General features: G+C 40.0%; 1 protein-coding gene and 1 long non-coding RNA gene across 2 annotated transcripts; one reads left to right on the top strand and one right to left on the bottom strand.

Annotated features, from left to right (window-relative positions):
* Positions 1–5,506: 5,506 nt before the first annotated feature.
* On the bottom strand, positions 5,507–8,634 carry LOC123021129. Its single transcript, XR_006414257.1, has 3 exons — positions 8,499–8,634; positions 6,778–6,899; positions 5,507–5,701 (listed from the first exon to the last, which is right to left on the bottom strand). It is a non-coding gene; the product is annotated as an uncharacterized LOC123021129 (long non-coding RNA).
* On the top strand, positions 8,565–19,450 carry PSMA1 (proteasome 20S subunit alpha 1). Its single transcript, XM_044425567.1, has 10 exons — positions 8,565–8,817; positions 10,823–10,867; positions 11,862–11,963; positions 13,671–13,774; positions 15,043–15,131; positions 15,849–15,919; positions 16,269–16,398; positions 16,606–16,685; positions 17,964–18,068; positions 19,137–19,450. The coding sequence occupies exons 1-10, from the start codon at positions 8,584–8,586 to the stop codon at positions 19,191–19,193; spliced, it is 1,017 nt and encodes a 338-aa protein (XP_044281502.1). The 5' UTR covers positions 8,565–8,583; the 3' UTR covers positions 19,194–19,450.
* The last annotated feature ends 1,733 nt before the right edge of the window (positions 19,451–21,183 follow it).

Below are 21,183 nucleotides of genomic sequence, written 5' to 3' on the forward strand. Positions count from 1 at the left end.
TGCTTCCTTTGTGTGGAGAGTATAGTCCCCTTCCACTCAGTGTTCAAAGAATGAATCACAAACCAGAAAGACAAGCCTGATCCACTTACAATCTGAATGGAGTAGAGGTATAGAATCTTCTGATGAGATTGTTGGAAAGAAAGCTATCTAGATGCAATGGGGCCAATAATTATACAGAACACTTGGGGGTTTTCTACACAAGGCATGTATCATCGATTCATTATTCCCTGCTCATAGTTCTTTAAGGACCCCATAAACAACCATGAGTAGGGAATGATGAACGCATGATAAATGCTTCAACAATGTTATGACCCTCCAGTTTCCCTTTGGCATCTAACCAGAACTTTTAGTGAAGCGTTTGTTTTGTTTTTAGCAGGTTATATGTAGAATTTAATTGTAAAAGTGAAGGAAAGAGTGAATTTTCTCTTTGTACTACTCCTCTTTGTATATACTACTCACTAGAACCCTGACCCTAAAGCTTGTGTAGTGGAAAAAAAGGAAAGGAATTGCTCTTTGTGTGGTATTTTCTGCAACTAAACCAAAAGCAGATCAATAGCCAATTAACAGCTTTATGTAGAAAAGCTTAAGACACATGTCATAGTTATAAACATTTAAAAAGTGTATTTTACAATACAATACATAAGAAATCAAAATAGTCTTAATGAGCCAAGTGGCTTTTGAGGAGTGGTTTGAAGCAAGAAAGGTGGCATAAGGAAAAGTTTTTCAGGGATAAGGAGCAGCAAGGGGGACTGAGGGATGTTTGGGCACAAGCCTATCACGATGTGCATAAGCATCTGAACTCAGAGGCTTACAGGCATCCAATGCAGAGCAGTATACAATGCAGAGTGGTACTAATAGCACCAACCACCCTTGTGTCCCAGTCTTTATACTTTGCCTTTTCTCAAAATGAGCCTTTTCTAGAGCATCTCAGAGGGGGAGGGAAAGAGACTTGAGCAGTTTCAAAGCACTGATCAACCTGGCCACTCAAGTCTCTTCCCTATGCCTTGAAACACCCACCTCTCCTTCCAAGGTAACTTTGCCAACCTTGAAGAGGAGCCAACATTGTCCTTTCCATGCAAGCAGCAGAGGGGGAACAGAATTTCAATTCTCAGCTCCAAGACTGGAGCACAATTTTGTAAGCCGTCCAGAGGCGCAGAGTGATTGGACAGCCTAGTAATATCCTGAATGAATGAATAAAGGAATCAAAAAAACCTTTTGGCTCCTCAAATGCTGTATAGGAGACATAGGATCACTCCCTTTTAGACTAGGACGGGTCGGCAACCCGCGGCTTTGGAGCCGCATGTGGCTCTTGAATGCCTCTGCTGTGGCTCCGTCACTCGCATCACAGCCACCACCGATCCGCTTGGATAAATCAAAGAAAAGTTTCTGAAGAAAACCAAATGTTTAATGATATTTGGGTAGATTCATTTGCTTTTACTGCTGACAAACTTATGGGGTTTGCTGTTTAATGCATGGAGCCCTTTAGCACTGACTTTGACTCTTCAGGAAGCTGTTCTCCTATTCAAAATATATGAAGAGTCCTACTAGTTTATAATGTAAGATTAAAAATAACAGTTTTTAGTGACTGAACAAGAGCTGCAGCTAAATCATAATGAAGATATACATAGCATTAAGGTAAAAAATGGTATATGGAGTGTTATCTTCATTTTAGATGTCGAAAGGGTTTTGTGGCTCCCGGTGTTTTCTTTTCTGTGGGAAACAGGTCCAAATGGCTCTTTCAGTGTTAAAGGTTGCCAACCCCTGGACTAGGAGATACTGAGACATCTGAGTTGGTTAGAAGTGGAGGAGCTGCAGTCACATGCAACAGTGTATCAAGGAATAAAGGGTAGCATGAGGGGTATGCTGTCACCATTATCGCAATATGATGCATATTCGTACCAGTTTCCAGGGTACCTTTCTTTAAAAGTATTGTTTATAACATTGCAAACTTAATCCAGCATCAGTGCATGAATAGCAAATATTTCCCATCTAGGGTTATTAATATGTTGCATGATACATCTCAGGTTTGTCCTGCTAGGCCAGCAAGTGCCCTGATCAGCCAAAGATGAGATGTTTTCAGGAATAGTACAGAGAGATCAGTCCAGGTCAGAATTATTCTCCAGAATTCTAGTATAGTTAATAGGAAAACAGGTGACATCACAGCCTCTCAGAATTCAATCCATAGGGTCCACTATACCAAGCATCTACATCATTCAAGAATGTCCAGGTGAGACACTAAAGGACTAGGAATCTGCCAGCTCTGGCAAAGCAGGACTGATTGATTCTGCTGCTGGTAGGACTTGACAAGGTTGATCCAGGAACTGCCTTCCATGAGAAAAAGGGCTTCACTCACAGAAGGCCCCTCCATCTGATTTGTGGGAATCCCATCCCCCTCACACATAAACACCAGAGCTTACACTATTCAGCTGTGTTTCCTGACTTTGTAGCATTTGCAGGGGGCTGGAGGGGCTGCTGCAGAAAAGTCAGGGGAAGAAATAAAGTTGCTTCGCAAATGAGCCAGCATAAATCTGGATCCAACCCATGTAATTTTTTAAGAGACGCTGCAGTTCACATTATGTGTCTGCTGCACAAAAAGGTCATTTTTATATCATACAAACGAGGCTAGCACTGATTTGAAATACATTTTTGTCAGGCAAATTAGACAGGGACTTGCTTCAGAGAGAGTCTTGCAAAATTTATCACTTGCAAGAGCAACATAAGTACACATAACATTAGAGCACAACAGCATGAAGAGACGTAAAAGGAGTAGATGGGACAGACAGAGAAAGCAAAAGTAAGAGCAGTAAAAGGCTGCTACAAGGAAAGTTTGAATAAACCCACATCTGATGCTTGCATCACTACTGTGTTCAAGATAAACAGTATGTATCCTATAGGGCTCCTGCTACTTTCTGACACTCGTATTAGCATTTCTGTCCCACCAAAATAACCTGTCATGGGTTCCCTTTGGCATCAATCTACAATGATGTAAAGCAATCAAACTACATATTAAAACAAAAACAAAAAGAGGGTTTACACTTTTAACAACTACAAGGCAAGTAGGACTTTAACAGGCTCATCTTTTCCTTTCATTGAATGTTCATTTCACAATGTTTGCAAATTAGAATATATTTTCTGCTGAAACATGCTTTTAAAGTCACTATCATTGGTGTGTGATATTTGAGGAGCAATAATGATCTCAATATATTTCTCTCTTAGACAGTAGAATATATTTTTAGAAAACAATATTTGGATAGCTTTCCAGGCATTTGTTCATCATGTGACTGCTACCTTGCCCCACAGTCACCAGATTTACAGCCAGTTTTGTGAATACACTAAATATACTACAAGCCTGACTGAAAATTTTTTTACAGTTATAGGACTTTTTTTCTAAAATGCCTAAGATTCCATCCTAACTATTCTTTTAAAAATCCTTGACTTTATTACATTCTTGCTCATAATATTTTTCCATGAACAAAGGCTATTCTGGGATTTGTTCTTCATCTAGACTGTGAGTTTATGAACATTTCTGTTTATTTTCATGAATGTGTTTCTAAGACCTACAGAACACTGGGCTACGTACTCTCTCTGCAAAATGTATGGGCCTTGAATATATTTTATGATGTGAAATATAATTATTGGCTTTGATTCAGACTTGCTTCCAGGCCCAAAGTGCTTCTCTTCAAGTAGCTCTATGAGCTGAAGCTGCTAGAGGCCAGCAGAAAAGATCATAGGCACATAACCACCTGTACCTGCATTCAGAGACATTTCGCTATTGATATATATTGCTAAAAGCAGGAGCAGAAAGCCTGAGTAATAAATACCACCTAATTCTGCATGCATCCGTTGGTCTTTCTTGTTCCTCCCCCTCCCCCAAGATTTCAGCACTGCAACTCTGTCTCTATTTACCTATGAGTGAATTCCAATAAAATCATTGGGACTTTTCTTCTGAGAAAATGTGTGGAGCATTTTGCTAAATAAAATATGCTGTTATGGTTGATTCAAAGATAATTTCAAATGTATTAGACACAGGGCTGGAACTAGAGTTCACATGAGTGGAACTCCACATATCAGTGGAACTCCACTCATGGGATACCACCACTTGGGGGAGAGGCAGTTTTCATCTGTTCTTCCTTCCCCCAGCAGCCCTCTGAAAAACTGGTATGGACAGTTGGGGGACTCTCAGGAATAAAATTGGTGACAGCCCAGGGGTTGAGAACTGTAAGGGAATCAGCTGAAGATGGCCTTTCTTCACTAACTTCAGCAGATGCTTCTACTGGGTCCTCCAATTCACAGAAAGGAAACTTTAGATCCATCTTGTTATCTATCTTTTTCAGTCGAAATCTTGACAACATAATCTATAGTCTTAATTCTTTTTAAAAAAAATTTCCTGCAGTTACACAGATATGCTGGAACAGTGGTGACCTATTTTAATAGTTTAATTGCTACAATGCAGGTGACATTTTAGAAACAATTTAAAAATAAATATGTCTAGATTAAATTAGCAAAATAGGTTCCAGAAAAACCCAGCCTGATACATTCTTGCACCTTGGACAACAGCAAATTAATCTGCAGGTATCAGAAGGTGAAGCTTTTCCCAGCATAAAGACTGACCATTGGAAAAATTGGCAACCCTTATATTGAGTGTTGACTCAGTGTTCATGCTGGGTAGGTGTTTTAAAGATGTAATCATTTGAAAGGAATACCACAATATTGCAGAAAGCACAACAGTTTTCACAGTGATGAAATTTCAAGTTGGTTTTGAGATGCGTTGTACATCACTGACAACGGAGATCTCACTGTGTTTATTTAACAAATTTTCAACTGACTGAAGACCATGTCTGTAGAATGAAACCCAGATATTTCAATAGAGTAGGTCTCCTTTAATATGACATAGGATATAGCAGGAAAATTTAATGTTAAACCTTCCAATGATGTTTTCTTTCTTTGTAAAATAGCTATCCAGCTCTAGCCATAGTTTTAGGAAGCTGTACTCAGTGATGTTTACTCCAAGATACCAGAAAATATTTTTCTTCTGAGTTTAAGACCAAGGTAATAACGTTTCCTTGCTCCGAACATCTTTTTTCCTTAAAGAAGCAAATGTCAGTCATGTGCATATTTATCTAGGAGTAAGCGCTACTAAACACAGCGGGACTTTCTCCTGAGTAAACATCTACCACAAGGTTACAAGTGTATGCGTATTTCATTGGCTGAAAGATTTGTTCATTTTAGTAAGATTTAGTTCCAGTTCAACAACAGATCATTTTGGGAGTCATATTTTTCCACAGTCCCTACCAAGAGTAAGAAGCACCTAGTATGTCTTTCAGAACTAGCCTGCTCAAGTGTCTCCTTCCTTTCTCTCCCCCCTCATCTCTGTTGCAGTTCATGCTGTAAGCATAATGAATAATAGAAGCTCCTTAAAGGAGGAAAATAGATACCTCTTGGCAGCAAGAATATTTTAAAAGTAAAGTGCGGCTTTTCAGAATTCAAATAACATTAAAGAACAATATGTCAAGAACATTTTATTTATGTTTTCATCTTTGGAAAGGTCAAATGTTCCATTAGAGAGTTCCTAATGAAAAAAGCGGAAGAAGCAAAATTAAGAATGAAAGCAACTCTTTGTTTCAGCAACTGGACCATCTGCTGTTCTTCCTTGGGTGGTTGTTCATAAGGAGATGTAGTTTGGGTGGTTGTTACTTGACAACTAAAGAGAAAAATGGTTGAGTAAACACTGCTAGCAAATAAGATCCAAAAAACAGAAAAGCTTATTTGTTTCACTGGTCTTCAGTTCTGACAATACATATATCTTAAACAAAGCCTTAATAAAATATTAAATGAATAATAATGGCATTCATTCCAGTCTAGTAGTAGAACAGGGAACTGCAACAGTAAAAGGACAATACATGGCGTGAACTAAATTCCAAACTACTTTTCATGATAAATTGCCATTTCAGTCTATGATTGTGGATGGCAGTAAAATTATAGTGCAGTGGAGTAAACAATATTGTTGGTTACAATGAAAAGTTAACAGAAATCCTCCTATGTCATCCATATGAATTAGGGAAGTGTCCCAAAGCAGCCAGATTATGTCACCCATGAATGAAGATGAGCAGGGTAACTTTCAAAGGTTTGAAAAGCCTGTGAATGGAATAATAGCTTTCAAAGCTAATATATCTGTGCCTGTTGCTCCACAAATGAATAAGTTAATCTGTCCCATGACCAGAAAGAAGGACTTTATGCATGAAGGTCTTTTCACAAAAAGACCTGAAATGAGTGTGCAGAAGGGCTTTGCAGAATGTAGAGCAAGCAATGCCATGAGCTGTCTTCCCCAGGGTTTGCAGTTCCCTACATCAGTTAGTAATTTATCGGGAGAATAATGAAATTATATTCTATCATCTATGCAGGAGATCCACTGAAACCAACCAGTGGACTGGTTTGCACCTAACAATAAGCCACTGGGGATTAATTGCCCTATGGGCTTTGTAATTGCTGGCTGATTATTTTAAAATGCAAGCCAGAGGAGAGGAGCATGCTAACAGCTGTTTACATGTAAACCCAACAAGAGTTGGTTAACAAACCACCCACAACCTTAACGCAGTTCATGAGTTCTAGATGTTTTGTCGATCACTTGAAGAACTCACCCTGTTCATGTTCACACATAACACGTAGCCTGACATGGCTTGCATTTTATAAATGGTAACTGATGCCACAATGACAATCTCCACAGGGAAATAGTGACTTGATATTACACACAACCCATAGTGACTTGACATTACACACCTGATCTTAGTGTTATACTGGGAGTCCCCACTCAGGTGTGACGCTCACTTTGGGCCAGTCAATGACTCAGCCTAACTTGCAGAGTTATTATGAAGATACGGACTGGAGGAAAACCTTGGGCTCTTTGGAAGAAAAGGGAGGAAACAAATGTAATCAATCATTCAAGTCACTGTCAGCTGGTCTAGAACCTAGTCTGAAGGACAGAGTAGTAATCTCTGAATGGAATACTAGTTCTATATGTTTAAAAATACAGCATGTATACAGTACCAAAAAGAAGAAATGCAGTGATCAGCCCAAAGTTGCTAAGCACTAAAAGTTCCTGAAAACCCTCACTTGATCTGGAACAATGACAAAGTGTTCCCAGGCCTGGCCTTCTACGGCAGAAAGCCTGATGCCTGGGAAGGCTTACAAGTGCTAGCAATTCCCAAGTACATGTGGAGGAGTCTAAATCCCATAGAAGTTTAGTTGCTGTTAATGAAAAAGGAGCAACTCTGTGTGATCCAAAGCACTTTTTGATATTCACATTTCATGATTACTTTGGTGTATACTTCACACACTATACTATGATACTGAAAATAGATTAAGCCCCACCTAGAATTAAATACAACTAAAGCTTTTAGAATGTTGCTACTTGCTTTGCCTTATTTTATATAATTTACTTTCTAACAGCTGGGTTATATGCATTTAGATGCACCTAAGCATATTACAGAAGTGACCAGAAGGATGGCACTGCCTTCTTCCCCTCAATGCTGCCATGGCCCATTTCTGGTTTGCCACTGCTCCCCTCCCCCCGCCTTAAATTGTTTTGTTTTTCTAGAATTTACAACAGGTAGTAGTCAAGCTACCTTTTGTGATTTCTATTTTGGTAGTCACAATCCCTTCATCGGAGCTGCCCATGGTTACTCAGCCTTTTTTAAATCATTTGCGACCAAAAATACGCACACAAAATAATTTTACAAAAGCATGTATTTGTGCAAAAGCTCATTAAGTGCAACGGCATGGATGGCAAGCTTTGGCTGAGACAGAAGCCAAGAGATAGCAGCTATCCACCCTGGGCATTGCCAAGAAGAGGCCCGAAATTCTTTCTCTGCCCGCCCCCTCAAAGGGTCAAGAAAAAAGCTAGCCACGATGGCTCTTGCCGAGACGGCTTGCTTTTTCGGATTTACACACTCGTTCATCAAAGATCTTTTGTTGGTTTTCTTCCTGAAGTCTCCACGCAGGAGCAAATTTTGGATTTCATCCCGAGCTTTCTGCCGAGGTTGGTAAAGGCTAAACGTGTATCCTACCCCTCATTTTTAGAGGCAAACCGAGTTTGACCGGTACCTGTCAAAACTCGAATCCCTTTAGAAGCAGGGTTTTGAGGGGGAATTCCGTGGAAATAGATAAAACACTTGAGTTTGTAGGACTTTTCTATCTGATCACGAATAGCATTACGTCCAAATATCGATAAATCACTCTGCACATGCAGTGATCACAAATGCTTCGCTTTCTGTTACCCCAGCGGTTTCAGACTCGACATCTCAATCACTACAATGCACTCACTACAAAGATTTATTCCTAATCCCTTGCTTTGCTCAGAGATCGAGACGCCCCCGCCATCTGATATGGTCGTGCCGGGAGAAAATACTCCACAAGCCTACCACGTACACGAACGTGACTCCGAGGGAGCACAGTGTTCCTCACGGTGTTCTGCACCTCGTCCCGTACAGCATCCCACCCACCTCTTAAGCCCGCCACGTATTAGGTGGAAGCAGGATTTACTACGACCAGCTACCATCAGCACCGTCCAATCCCGTTTTAGAGCGCATGCGCCAGTTTGGAGGCGTAGCACTTCCGAACTCTGCTCAGCTAACCGGCGGCTCTTCAAGGAGGAGGAGTAAGACGAGTTCTGATCGAAAGCTCGGTAATTGGCTGCTCTTCCTGGGCAGCACAAGCCGGAAGGAAGTGTCCAAGCCATACCTATCGCTCACTGAGCTGTTCATTCTTTCACCGCCTTCGGTGGTCCTTCGCGCACGCTGGTGTCCGAGAGCAGCTGCTATGGTGAGAGAAATGGGAACCGGGGGCGGGCGGGAGAACCGAGGCGAGTCCGAAGAGCCAGGGAGAGAGGCTGCTTCTCTTTTGTCCGAGTTGCTGGGGGGGAGGGGTGAGTCAGCACATCCCGGTGATGGCGGGGCTGCGGCCCAGATAGCCGCGCCTCCCGCCACCTTTGAAACTCCTAAACCGAGCAGCGCTGGCCCTGCATCTCTCTGGATGGTCCATCGCGGAGGAGGAGGCGGCTCTCTTCGCAAGCCGCCCCAAGTCTTCCGTTTCTGTTCCGTGCGCTCATCAGCTTTCTCCCCTTCAAGCCCTGCATTCTTCGTTGTTGACACGGACACCAGTTCCCCTCGCATCATTTCCTCGGTTCTTGTTTAAAGTCTGTTGGGTTTGTTAGGAAGAAAAAAAAGGGGGGGGTAATGAAACGTTTCAGGTCGAAATCCCTAAATTCTTCTCTTCAAAACGGAATCAAAGCATGTTCTTGGAAATCGCATTTCAGCCAATTGTTTAACAATTGATACATGAAAATAATCACTATCTAGTTTTGTATTTCTTAAGGCCAATGCAACAGGAAGCCATTCGCCAAATATCTCAGTTTCCTTGTTCTTCAGCCAAACTTGATGCTTTGTCTGGTTCCCCGTTTCTCCCGCACCTGCTTGACTTTTTACCTATCGATTTTTTACCATTACCCTATGAGTCAGCATTTTATACACTCGATCATTTTCAGGGTGACAACTCAATTTGATTGATTGGTTGTCTTCTGAGTGATGCCAGCCTCCAACTCTTTCTGGGCAAATAAAATGTGCTTCAGCACAACTTTCTGAATTAAATATAATTAATCTGATGCAATTTGTTCAGAAAGACGAAAGATTTATTCTCACTCCCTGCATTACCCAGAGAGCAAGGCGCCTTGACGATCTCATGTGATCATGCCCAGGAAAAATGCTGGCAAAATGTATTCTAAAACAATAACAATGTAAGGATGCGATCCTACCTTGAGTTAGGAAGCGAAAAACTTCAGATTCTAGTGTGTCCCAGACAGTGGATCCAATCCTACCAATAGAACTGAAACCTATTTGAGTGTTATGATTAGGTGTTACTGCAGTAGTTAGCAAAGTTTTCCATTTGCAGTTCTGTGGCTAGTTGATCCTTTCTCTGAACTGATTTATTTATTTATTTAAAACATTTCTATGCCGCCCCATCACAATAAGCCTCTGGGTGGCTCATAACATCAAAAAAGTCAACCATACATTAAAACCCCCAATACAATAAACCCCCCCAGTACAATAAAACCTCAATAAAACCTCAGTGCATTCTCGGCTAAAATTTAAAAAAAACCTAGTTAAATAAATAAATTAACAATTAAAGTAAGTTTTAAATAAAAAGGTCTTAGCCTGGCGCCATAAAGCAAATAACGATGATGAGTCAAAAAGCATGGGATACTACTGCTATGGAAATCGAAAGCAAAACTCTTCTTGAATTAAGAAGTGGGATTGCAGCTTGAAGTCTGCAAGCCTCAGTATACTTATTAGAAAGTGGAAGTTGTTTCTGAGGTCTTTGTTAAAGATTGGAATCCTGGCCATTAATTATTCAGGCATTCTTTAAAATAATCATTTCTTACTCTTGATTCATAATAATGTGATTTGAATAAGTGTCCATGCTACTGCATTTGTTCAAGTTTACTTTGGGCAATTCTGCTGCCTTTTGTTGTCTTACCTTGTTCTTTTGGCTGGTTGGGCAATGGTGGGAGTTTGTAAACCCTTATATGTAAACCCTTATAATTGCAAGCTGCTTACCTGTTGGTATTTTTAAAAATTCAAAATTTGTTGAAACTTATAAAAATAACAGTCATATGCCTGTAGTTTAATATACTTTCAAAGATCTAGTTGTTCAAAATATATTTGTTTCAGTTAGAAAAATATAAGTATATAGTAAGGAAGGTTGGGCTTTGTTTTTCCACCTGTTATTGCTGTTCTTTGTAATGGATTTTTTTTTTTTTTGTTCCCTTTAGTTTCGTAATCAGTATGACAATGATGTCACTGTTTGGAGCCCCCAGGTATTATTTCTCCATTTTGTTACTTTTTATATGCATATTTGCTTTTCTTTTTTTGTTACTGCAGTGATATGGGCATCAAAAGGTTTGTAGCCTATTTTAGTATCCAAAGGAATGTGATGGTGAAGCATTTCAGAAATTAGTTTAGTAAGCTGCCCAAATGTTGTGAGAAATGTAATGGATATCCTGTTTTTAAAATGCTACATTTGTAGGTAAGTATAAGCATCTCCAGTGTTTTTAGAACAATATAAATTATTGTTTTATGTTCTATTTGTATATGACCATAAAGGATCGATCTGAAATGGGAAGTAGTTCATCAGATTTTATTTAGTAAGCAGTGTGGAAATTGTAGCTCAAGGTACTTGAGGCTGCCTGAGCAAAACCTGTGCAATGGTACTTAACTTACTAAGTACACATAAGCATACTAGGAAATTTGTTACATCCTACTGGATGCTTAATTGTAGAATAATAAGGGACATATGCATGAAATTAGTGCATGCAAGCATGCAGGAATACTTGGTAACCCAAAGTAGGAGGCTATCCTGGGAAGGGTGTGGTGATAAGAGAGAATCCAAATGCAAGCCAGTGATGAACTATGTTAGTTCAGAAGTTACTAAAAAAGATAGTACATTATTGCAATGTGGTGTGCCTTTGAATTATTTTTCAGCAATGCAGTCTTCTCAGAATAATTGTCCTAGAAGATTATTCATTGTCAATTCTGTTGTTAGCATTACAGACGTAGCTGCATCCCTCAAAGACTTGGATTCAAATCTATCTATGATTTATAACTTGTGCTACTCTGCAGTGAGGGCTACAGAGAAGACAGTGTTAAATATTAGTATATGAAGGGAGTAATTAGTTAAGAAAATAGCATGAAATGTGGTTTTAGTTAATTTGAAAATTCCACTTGTTTGCTTTTTATCAGTGCAGTGTATAAAATTCATTCACCAAGTACACACATTTACAATGATTTTGCATTCTGCTTTTCGTTCTTTAGGGCCGAATTCACCAAATAGAATATGCAATGGAGGCTGTGAAACAAGGCTCTGCAACTGTCGGGCTGAAATCTAAAGACCATGCTGTTCTGGTTGCCTTAAAGGTAAACTGTAGAGTAAAATTTGGGGGTTGTTTGTTTGTTTTGAAGGAAAGTGTGTGCAATGTTTGTATACTGAAAATAAGAATAGGCAAAAGTGTGCCCCTGGACGCTTCTGTCAAGGTGCCTCATCCCTCCCACTTAAAAAACAAAACAAAAAAAATCAATTTTCTTATTTGCAATTGGAATTGTTATAGTTTCTGTCAGTGCTGAAAACTGTAGGTTCAGTGAAGCAGTTAAGGTGGTGGGGCTCAGACGCCACCACTGCTCAGTACTCAGTCTCTTGGGCAGGTTACTTGTCTTTCTTGCTTCCCGTGGCAGCCATTTTGTAGTGGTGCCCAGGGCAGTTTCTCGAGAAGCCGAGTGTGTCACAGCCTAAAGAAGTTGCCTGCTCCTACTGGAAAACATGATTTTGGAGGGGAGTTATTATATGGGGAAAGTGATAGTTCATATGTTATATATGTTAGCGGGTGTGTTTTGCAAGCAATGGAAAATGTTTTACTGGATTGAAAGCCTAAAAGCAGAAGTGGTTGTACATTTTTACATTGCAATAAAATGGTTTAGTACATCTTAACTGTGCTGGAAATAATAAACCATGCTGAGGTGCTTTTGAGTGCACTGTAAATTTGTATTGGAACGAAAGGAAAAGAAAGGAAGCTAGGAGTCTAGTTATTAAACTGAAGGGTCCTTGGTTTTCCATAACTGGAAACTTAGCTGACAGCAAAAGAGTGGCAAATATCGATTGTGTCTGCACATTCAAGGTTCCAAAAATCTGGTCACCAATGGTTCCACTTCCAGCTTGGTAGTGTGCAGCACCCTCCCATTTCCAGAGCTGGATGGAAGGCCAAGACTGTTAGTTAACTGAGTAACCAGTGCTCCTAAAGGGGCCTGGCCATACAAGGCCAGACTGGGAAGCTTGCTTCCTTCACAGGCCTTTCCTTCCAGGAAAAAGGCCAGAGGACATCTTTGCCAAAAAGTGGACAGGGTTCTTTCATCCAGTAGTACTCAATTGTGCATGCCTCCTGCCCCACCCTTTCACTTGGGAAAAGGCAGTGATGATGATGGTACAGTTTTTGGCTTAGCCCACCAAAAACGGTAGACCTCTGGTTGTTTCCTTTGCTAAAAAGTACCTGTCTTTTTTGATGTGTTCCATTTCTTTTGCCAAGGAAACTGACTGCATTTCATGAGGATGGAATGTAGCCAGGTGGTGCAGTACATGGCTTTGAATCCTGCCTTTTCACAGACAGAACAAAGTTCATATTCTTAGAAAGGACCTTTCCAACTTCCCTCTACCTCTCCTTGTACCCCTGGAAAAGTGCTCTTGGGGTCTGGGGACTTGGGATTGGAGTGAGATATAGTGTGGAAATAGCCTCTCCCCTTATGTGAGTAGAGAACAGTTTAGGATCCAAGCCATGGCTTGAATGTAGAAGGTCCCAGTTTCAGCCACAGCATCTCTAGCTAAATGGATCTCAGCTGGGCTGCAAATGCTTCATGCCTGAGTAGACAAAACCAATTAGAGTGGACAATACTGGATCATATAGATGAACTGTATGCAGCATTAGACTACTCATATGTGGAGATGGATAAATGAATGAGTGCCCTTTCTTTTATGAGCCTCTGGTCAGTTATTGCTATAGATATTTAGAGATGTATTAATGAATCGTTCTTGTTGTAATAAGTGTGTTTTATCCACAATCAATTTTGCATGTATAGAGGGCACAGTCTGAGCTGGCAGCACATCAGAAAAAGATCCTATATGTTGACAACCATATTGGGATTTCAATTGCTGGACTTACTGCTGATGCAAGACTCCTGTGGTAAGTTTGCAGTTTGCTTTATTTGATGTAATGATCATGCTGAACCCACAATGCTACAATGAGATGTGGCATTGGATACAATTAATAGACGAACTGTATAGGTCTTATCTGATTTCCATTTCATTTTCTCGGTTCCTGAATTCTGTGAGAAGCATGCTAGTGTTAATGTTAGTTAATTTTACTAATATTAACATTTATTTTCTATCAGTAATGTATTTCGATGGTAATAGCACTCAAAATCACAGAACCCTCAAATAAGAAACTTTCCAGTGCAAGACTGTAGTACAGTGCTTTCTTGACAGCTGTTAAAAGGTAAGCTGTCAAGAGAAAGCAAAGAAGTGAGAGAGCTTTGATTGTGAAAGGGGGCAATGAGTAAGTCACCCCCTCTGCAGCAAGTTCCTCTGCCTTGTTTGGTTGGATCTGACTGCTCAGCTGTCAGATTATTTCTGCAAACAAAGCAGCCCCCCCCCCCTGGTTATTTGCTTAGTGATTTCAGCAAACCACCCAGTGTCTTTAGAGCTGAGCTGGGCTTCGAACCTCTTCTCACAAGTCCATCCCTAACACTTATATGCTGATCTATGTTCGTCTCAAAAAATACGTTACCTGAACAACTTCAGTACATTTGGCGTTGCCTTTGCTCTTTACTATGTGCCTTTTATAAGGCATATTTCCGTGTAAAAAGAACCACACACACACCAGCCCTCTTTTCAGCTCTTAGAATGACACTGTGCAGGGGGACAGCGTTAGGGAGGTGCACGGCTCCCTTCGCGTGTGGAGTGAATGCGTGGAGAGGGCTGCAGCGCTCCAGCCTGCCCAGTGCTGCCACTGCTGCACTTGCCTGATGAGCAACCACTCGATTATCCATCTTCATAGGCAACCTGGATGGACATCAGGCAGCTGTTCAGGGGATACAGCCTTCACCACCACATGTGTTCATCCAAGGTGTAGAACTGATGGTGTGCCTCCCTTACAGATGGAGGTGGGAGGAATACAACTGAAATGGACAGAATAGCAGCATCTGAAAGCCATCCAGTGACTTCTGGATGAGATCAGATGGTGAGGGTGAGATTTGAGCAGGGGGCAACCCTGATCAACCCTCCTGCCACTGTGCTGTACCTGCTCTACTACACTGGAAGTGTGTTCTGATTGTACAATCATAAATTCTAAAGGATATCCCTAAGAAAATCTGAAGCTATACCTGGAAGAAACATCATGCATAACAAGCCAACTATTCATGTCCTTTTCTTTCTTTTTTAAAAATCCTGCAGCAATTTCATGCGTCAGGAGTGTCTGGATTCAAGATTTGTATTTGATAGACCTCTTCCAGTGTCTCGGCTAGTATCTCTGATTGGAAGCAGTATCCTTTTCTTTTTCTTTGGTAATGACTGTCTTGGGATGTGTATAGTTGACATGCTGATACCACATGGTCAGTGGCCTTACTGCTGTTGACTGAATCAAATCTATTGTTTAATGTCTTGCCTTTAGGGGAACTAAATTAGTACAGATCATTTGAGACTCTTTGCTTTGATATTGAAGGCATTGGATCTCTTGATTTCTGGAAAACCTCAGCTATGGAACTGAATAATCAAAACAAAACTCAGCATTTCTGAAAAGCTTTTGATTTAAGAGGAATGAAACTCAGCTACTGTTTGTCAGACTTCCTCTCCCCCGCTGCACAAACACACCTTGAACATTAAGTGATAATTTGCACCTGTGAAATAGGAGCACTGATCAAAGAAGAGTGCTTGTATACCACTTGTTCCCATTGCAGAAAGTTTCCAAAATGTCAAGTATGTTGACTGTTCACATTCATTCACCAGGCATTTGCTCTACCCCGAGTCCTTCCTAATAATAGCACGATGGTAATAACACTGTTTTAAAATGCTCTGCTAGTGGCTATTTTAAATTTGAGTGCTCTGCTTTTTGCCAGTGTATTTGAATTCTATGCCTTAGTAAACCTTCTTGGGAGCCTTTTTCAAGGTTAAAGGGTGCTGCATCAATCTTTTAAAAATAAATAAATGAAATATGGGTATGTGAAGCAGCCATTTCGGACACATTCCTTAGCTTGTTCAAGAAACACAGATACCAACACAGCGCTACGGCAGAAGACCATATGGTGTGGGACTTCTCATTGCAGGTTATGATGTAAGTGCTTTGGTTGTCCTTTATTCATTTTGCAAGGAATATCTACTGGAAGATTGTAAAAGTTGTTTTGAGAGTTTTTCTATCCCAGAGCAAGTCTTTTGGTATTACTGGAAAATGCTTACAATCTTAGGCCAGCTCTTGAACCGGCACATGATTCAAGTATCATTTGTGTAATCTTTGCACAGAAAATCAGTGACTTCAAAAGGGTGCCGTCACATAATACATAAGCTTCAGCTATAGATTTCATATGCATGATACACAGTGAAACAAAACAGTGCTGAAGGCATAGGTATGATCTCTGACAACTTTCCTTTTTCTAAAATGTGCCTTTTTGCCTTTTCTTTTTTAGGATATGGGTCCCCATATTTTCCAGACCTGCCCTTCTGCAAATTACTTCGATTGCAAAGCAATGTCCATTGGTGCAAGGTCCCAGTCAGCTCGAACTTACTTGGAGCGACACATGACTGAGTTTGCAGACTGTAAGTTATAGGTCTCTTCTGCATGCTGTTTTGGCACATGTTTTTCTTTTGTATATTATGTGGATTTCTTGGTGCTTTATTGCTGAACAAATGTTTCAGTCACTTCAGGCTACTGGTCACTTCAGTGGGGAACAAGGGAATGCTTTGAAACATCTTCTGCTGGAGAAATGCATTATGCTCCTGAACTGGCGTGTGTATGTTTTGCAGGTAACCTGAACGAACTAGTTAAGCACGGACTGCGCGCTTTGAGAGAAACACTTCCTGCCGAGCAGGATCTGACTACGAAGGCAAGTGCTGGGATTTCTTTTCTTTGCCGTCTGCCTTGAGATCAAGGAGGATGGTTTAACAGTAGCTATGAACTGTGTGGAAGAGCAATCAATCTTACCTATTCTTCCGCGTAGGAGCTGAAATTTTCAAGTGATTATTCACATACCAGAATAGTTAAGATTGAATCACCAACGCTGTGTTAATGTCAAGGAAAGATTCAACTCTTAAGGGGTGCTCAGCAAGGCTGAACTCCTGTGTCTAGTTAGGAGCCGTTCTCAGCGGGTGGCCTTGCACCTGGTCGGCTGTGGCAGTGTCCGCCATACACCAATGCTGTCATAAATGGCTATGTTTGTGCAACACAGTCATGCGTTGCTTCATATATTGCATGGGTACCAGAAAACATGGCATCTATTTGTAAATAACATTTGTCATCCTAGTTTAAAATCTATTCGGCACTGTTTTGACTGGGAACCATATATGAGACTCGCAGCCAATGCAACTCGATTGATATAATTCCAAAGCTCTGTGGGTTGCAGAACTTAGAAACCCATGCACAACTTGAGTCTCTGGTCTAAAGTAATCAATGGAGCAGTAATTGGGAACTCCAGGAATTCTTGGATGAGGTAGAATTTTCTGGATCTTACTTCAGTCAAATGCAGATACTGAAGTTTGAGGCATATGCACCTTATGGAAAACTCTTCCCATTTGCACCTGCCCACTTGTTTGGATCTGCTCCTTGGTGTTGTTTCATGTCCTTTTCTTTTGAAATATGAAAGCTGCAAGTACCCACACTGAAATGCTTGTGCCAACGGAGCCATACCTTTTTCATCTCTTCCAGTTTACCATCCTTTTAAAATGCAGTTTCATCAAAAAGTATGATTTGACAACCTGGCTCTTTTTTGTTAGACCTGTGTGGAAATTTACTGGGCTGTTTTCCAGCTTTTAAATTTATGAGTTAGAACATTTTCTTGCTGTGTCCTGCTTTGTTCTTTTTGCTATGACAGAGAAATGATATATAGTATTTGGACATGTGTGTGCATGCACACAAGAGAACTCTGGGATTTGGAGCCATAAACTATGGAGTATTTATAGTGTTTGAATCAGCTCCATTTTCATTTATCTTAACACGCGCACACACACAAGATTGTCTAAATCTTTCTTACTGCCCTTTTGATAGATAAACAATGGTACGTATGCTCTTGCATTGCTTCCTTGGGAGTGTCAGTAACTAGTGAAAGCCATAATAGCAAAGGAAAATGTGAAACGGTCTCTAAGTAATACAGTTTGTCATCTAACAGAACGCTTCTATTGGGATTGTTGGTAAAGATATGGAGTTCACTATTTATGATGATGATGATGTAGCACCATTCCTTGAAGGACTGGAAGAGAGACCACAGAGAAAGGTATGCATATGTGCTTTTTGATTTAAGAGGAATGAAATCAAACATTTTGGACATTTTGTAGAATGCCTCCCTTTACCATTTCTCTGAGTTGTGTTTGGTTTTACTTTTTTAATCACTTTTTTAAAAATCCTAGTTTTCAGCAAACTCAGCTGTTAAGATCATCCTCAGAAGCCCTTCTCTAGGCATCCACATCTTTAGGGATTCAGAGTATGGCAGTCAGAGAGGGATCCCAGTGAGATGTGGCATCCCATCTGTTGAACGTTCCGCACAGCATAGTCCTCCTGGAATTTAAACTGTTGCCCTTTTGATGCCAGAAAGATATTTTATTTATCCAGGCTCTTAATTTGACTACCCTGCTCCAGAAATGTGCATCCTCTGCTGTTCACCTTTTGTTATAAAGGCTTTATCCAGTGTTCCATGAATGGACTTCCTCTGCCTCTCCTACCCCCACCCCTCTGTGCCCTTCCAAATCTGCTTTGGAAGGTGCCCCAACCTTCTGGGGCAGATGGGGGGAGTGCAGGAGGCTGCGGGAAGGAGGACTCTCTTGTGCCAATAGGATTTCACCTTCACCATTTAAATTGTCCTGATTATATTTTTTAGTAAGTGTTTTTATGGAAGGCCACTCAGAGAATGGAGGCAGATAAATGGAATGTATTCAGAATTACATGTTTTACACTAATTAGGTTTTACTAAATTCTTCTGGTCTGTCATTTTTCTTTTCTTTTTTTTGTGGGGGTTAATAAACATGTTTTAATGTGCTATTATCACACAGAAGAATGTTTATTATAAATTAAACATAAACCAGATAAATCAGCTTATTGGGCTAGGAAACTACATGTGAAATACATGAAAAGTAAGCAAAGCATAACACAAGATGGTTTGTTCACATGGGATTCTAGAAGGCTGGAATAGTGAATATCAGATCTTTTATTCACTCCTGCAGTCTCTGAATTGAATATCGGTAGCGTATTATATTTCCTTGTAGAATTGCTTTATATCTTGCTACTGGTGGCAGTTAAAGTTGATTTAATTCCTATCTAATATTTTACTTTCCCCTTGCTCTTCAAGCCTGCTCAACCTGCTGAAGATACATCAGAAAAAGCCGAGGAACCAATGGAACACTAATGCAAATAATACTGGAGCATTTGTTTGTATTCTGGTTACTTAATTCTGAAATGCATATTGTGGTGACACATTTGAGTGAGTTGGGCTATAAAGTGCACTGCCAAAAATACTATTTTGGCAGCAACAAATTAACTGACCACTTATCTTGAGATGGAAATAGCATTTTCTAGAAAATTATAGAATATTGTTTTATATTAAAAAGCATGTTGCTTTTATGTCAAAGGTCTCTACGGAATAAACTTCTTCCTTTCTTGAAACATGCTGCTTTTTCCTTTTTTAAAAGCCTGTTAAAGAAATCACATGATCCTGCTGTTTCTTTATCTTACTCAAGAGCTTGCTATAGTTTTCTTGGTATTTGGTTTGTTCTTTTGAGTCACTACATCTGTTTATATTGGTCATATTCTATTACTAATCATACAATAGGCCTGAATTGTAAAATAAGTTAAATTAAGGTGATTCACAAAACAGTTTCTTGTTACTTCCCCACCAAAAGCTTCTTAGAAGATTCAGGAGACACTCCTGAAAAACATGGGAGAGGGGCCTGCTGTAGAGGCTCCAGCCTCTTCCCACACTGGTCAGGAGTGTCCCTTGACGCACATAATTTTTTTGTGATAGGTGACAGCATGGGGGGGGGGGGGCTTGGGGGGAGAGTACTATTCATTTTGTGAACTGAAGTTCTCTTACAATCCAAGCCACAATTTGTATTGCGTCCCTTCCAATTAATAACCCGCGTCCAAGCCCAAACTTGAAAAAACGAGTGAAGATCAGCTGATAAAACAAAGTCTGTGCTATAAGGAAAAACTTTTTAACAAAGCTGCTGCCTTGTGCCTTTTTCTAAGAGGTCATTTTTTTTCTTAGTAAGGAAAAGTCATGTATAAGAAAAAATGCAATTCTCTATAAACTGCTTAGGCTACAGTACTAAATACACCTGAGAGTAAGCCTTAGTGGACTCAGTAGGACTTACTTGTGAGTAACCATGCATAAAATTGCACTGTTAATTCATAGTAGCTCTCACAAACTGGACCTTGGAGTATAATCCAGCACTAAACATACTGGTTTGCAGTAGAAACTATGCATGAAACACTAACAAGCTTACATTCTTAGCTACATTTAATCCCACTCAATTAGGTAGGACTACAATAAGCATGATGAAGTTCAGATCCATATTACTGGTCTCTCATCTTTCTCCTTATGTTTCTAATCCAGACCTTTATTATGCTATAACTATGTTAGATGAGTCACCGTGATACCTTTTAATATTGTGCTGGATTGTTTTAATGGTCAGAATGATATCTTAAAATCAAAGACCACAGAATAACTGAAAGCTTAGAAAAATCTTAAAGAACTTGAGTAATTTCAGTGACAAGCTTTTGTGGCAAGGTAGCCAAAATATAAAAAAGGAGTGCTTGATTTGCACCAAAATTACTGTATTTTAATCCAGTGTTCAATTCCCATTGATTTCAATGGGTTACAATTGATTGCTTCTCCCATGATTGCAAACCAGAAAAACCTAATATTCCCAGGTAAATGTGTATAAGAGTGTAGGCTATGGCTGCCTATCTTTAGCACAATTACTAAGGTATAAGCCCGGTTAAATTTCATTTATTACATTTCTACACCCAGTGGTTGAAGAAGTCTGAATGATTAAAACCTTAAAAAGAAATTATGAAAACCATACACATGCCATTTAATGTGTGGCGAACATAATGGAGCTTATGTCTAGGAATGTATGGTGTGTGCTCTTAGTGTTAGCAATGTGTATAGGAAGAGAAGAATTTTTTTCCTGTGATTTACAGTGTCTCAGTTGTTTCCACTCTGCAGAATATTAGTTTGCATCATAAATGCTTGAAGTGACTGGCATATGGGCAGGATATTTTTTTATTTTATTTTATTTATTTACATTTCCCTATACAATTTAGAGGCAGTATAATGCCTTCAGATGCCCTACCCTTTCTGTGCTTTCTCATCTGCAGGTGAACTCACTTCCAAG

Source organism: Varanus komodoensis, unplaced genomic scaffold, assembly GCF_004798865.1.
Source record: "Varanus komodoensis strain SLA01 unplaced genomic scaffold, ASM479886v1 scaffold16, whole genome shotgun sequence".
NCBI lineage: Eukaryota > Metazoa > Chordata > Lepidosauria > Squamata > Varanidae > Varanus > Varanus komodoensis.

What these genes read in the sequence shown, in the direction of transcription:
- PSMA1 (XM_044425567.1), top strand. Translation starts at nt 8,584, where the DNA reads ATGCGCCAGTTTGGAGGCGTAGCACTTCCGAACTCTGCTCAGCTAACC. An exon ending in AGTATCTCTGATTGGAAGCA is followed by an intron (nt 15,132 to 15,848) that starts GTATCCTTTTCT and finishes AGCTTGTTCAAG; the next exon opens with AAACACAGATACCAACACAG. An exon ending in TTCTCATTGCAGGTTATGAT is followed by an intron (nt 15,920 to 16,268) that starts GTAAGTGCTTTG and finishes TTTCTTTTTTAG; the next exon opens with GATATGGGTCCCCATATTTT.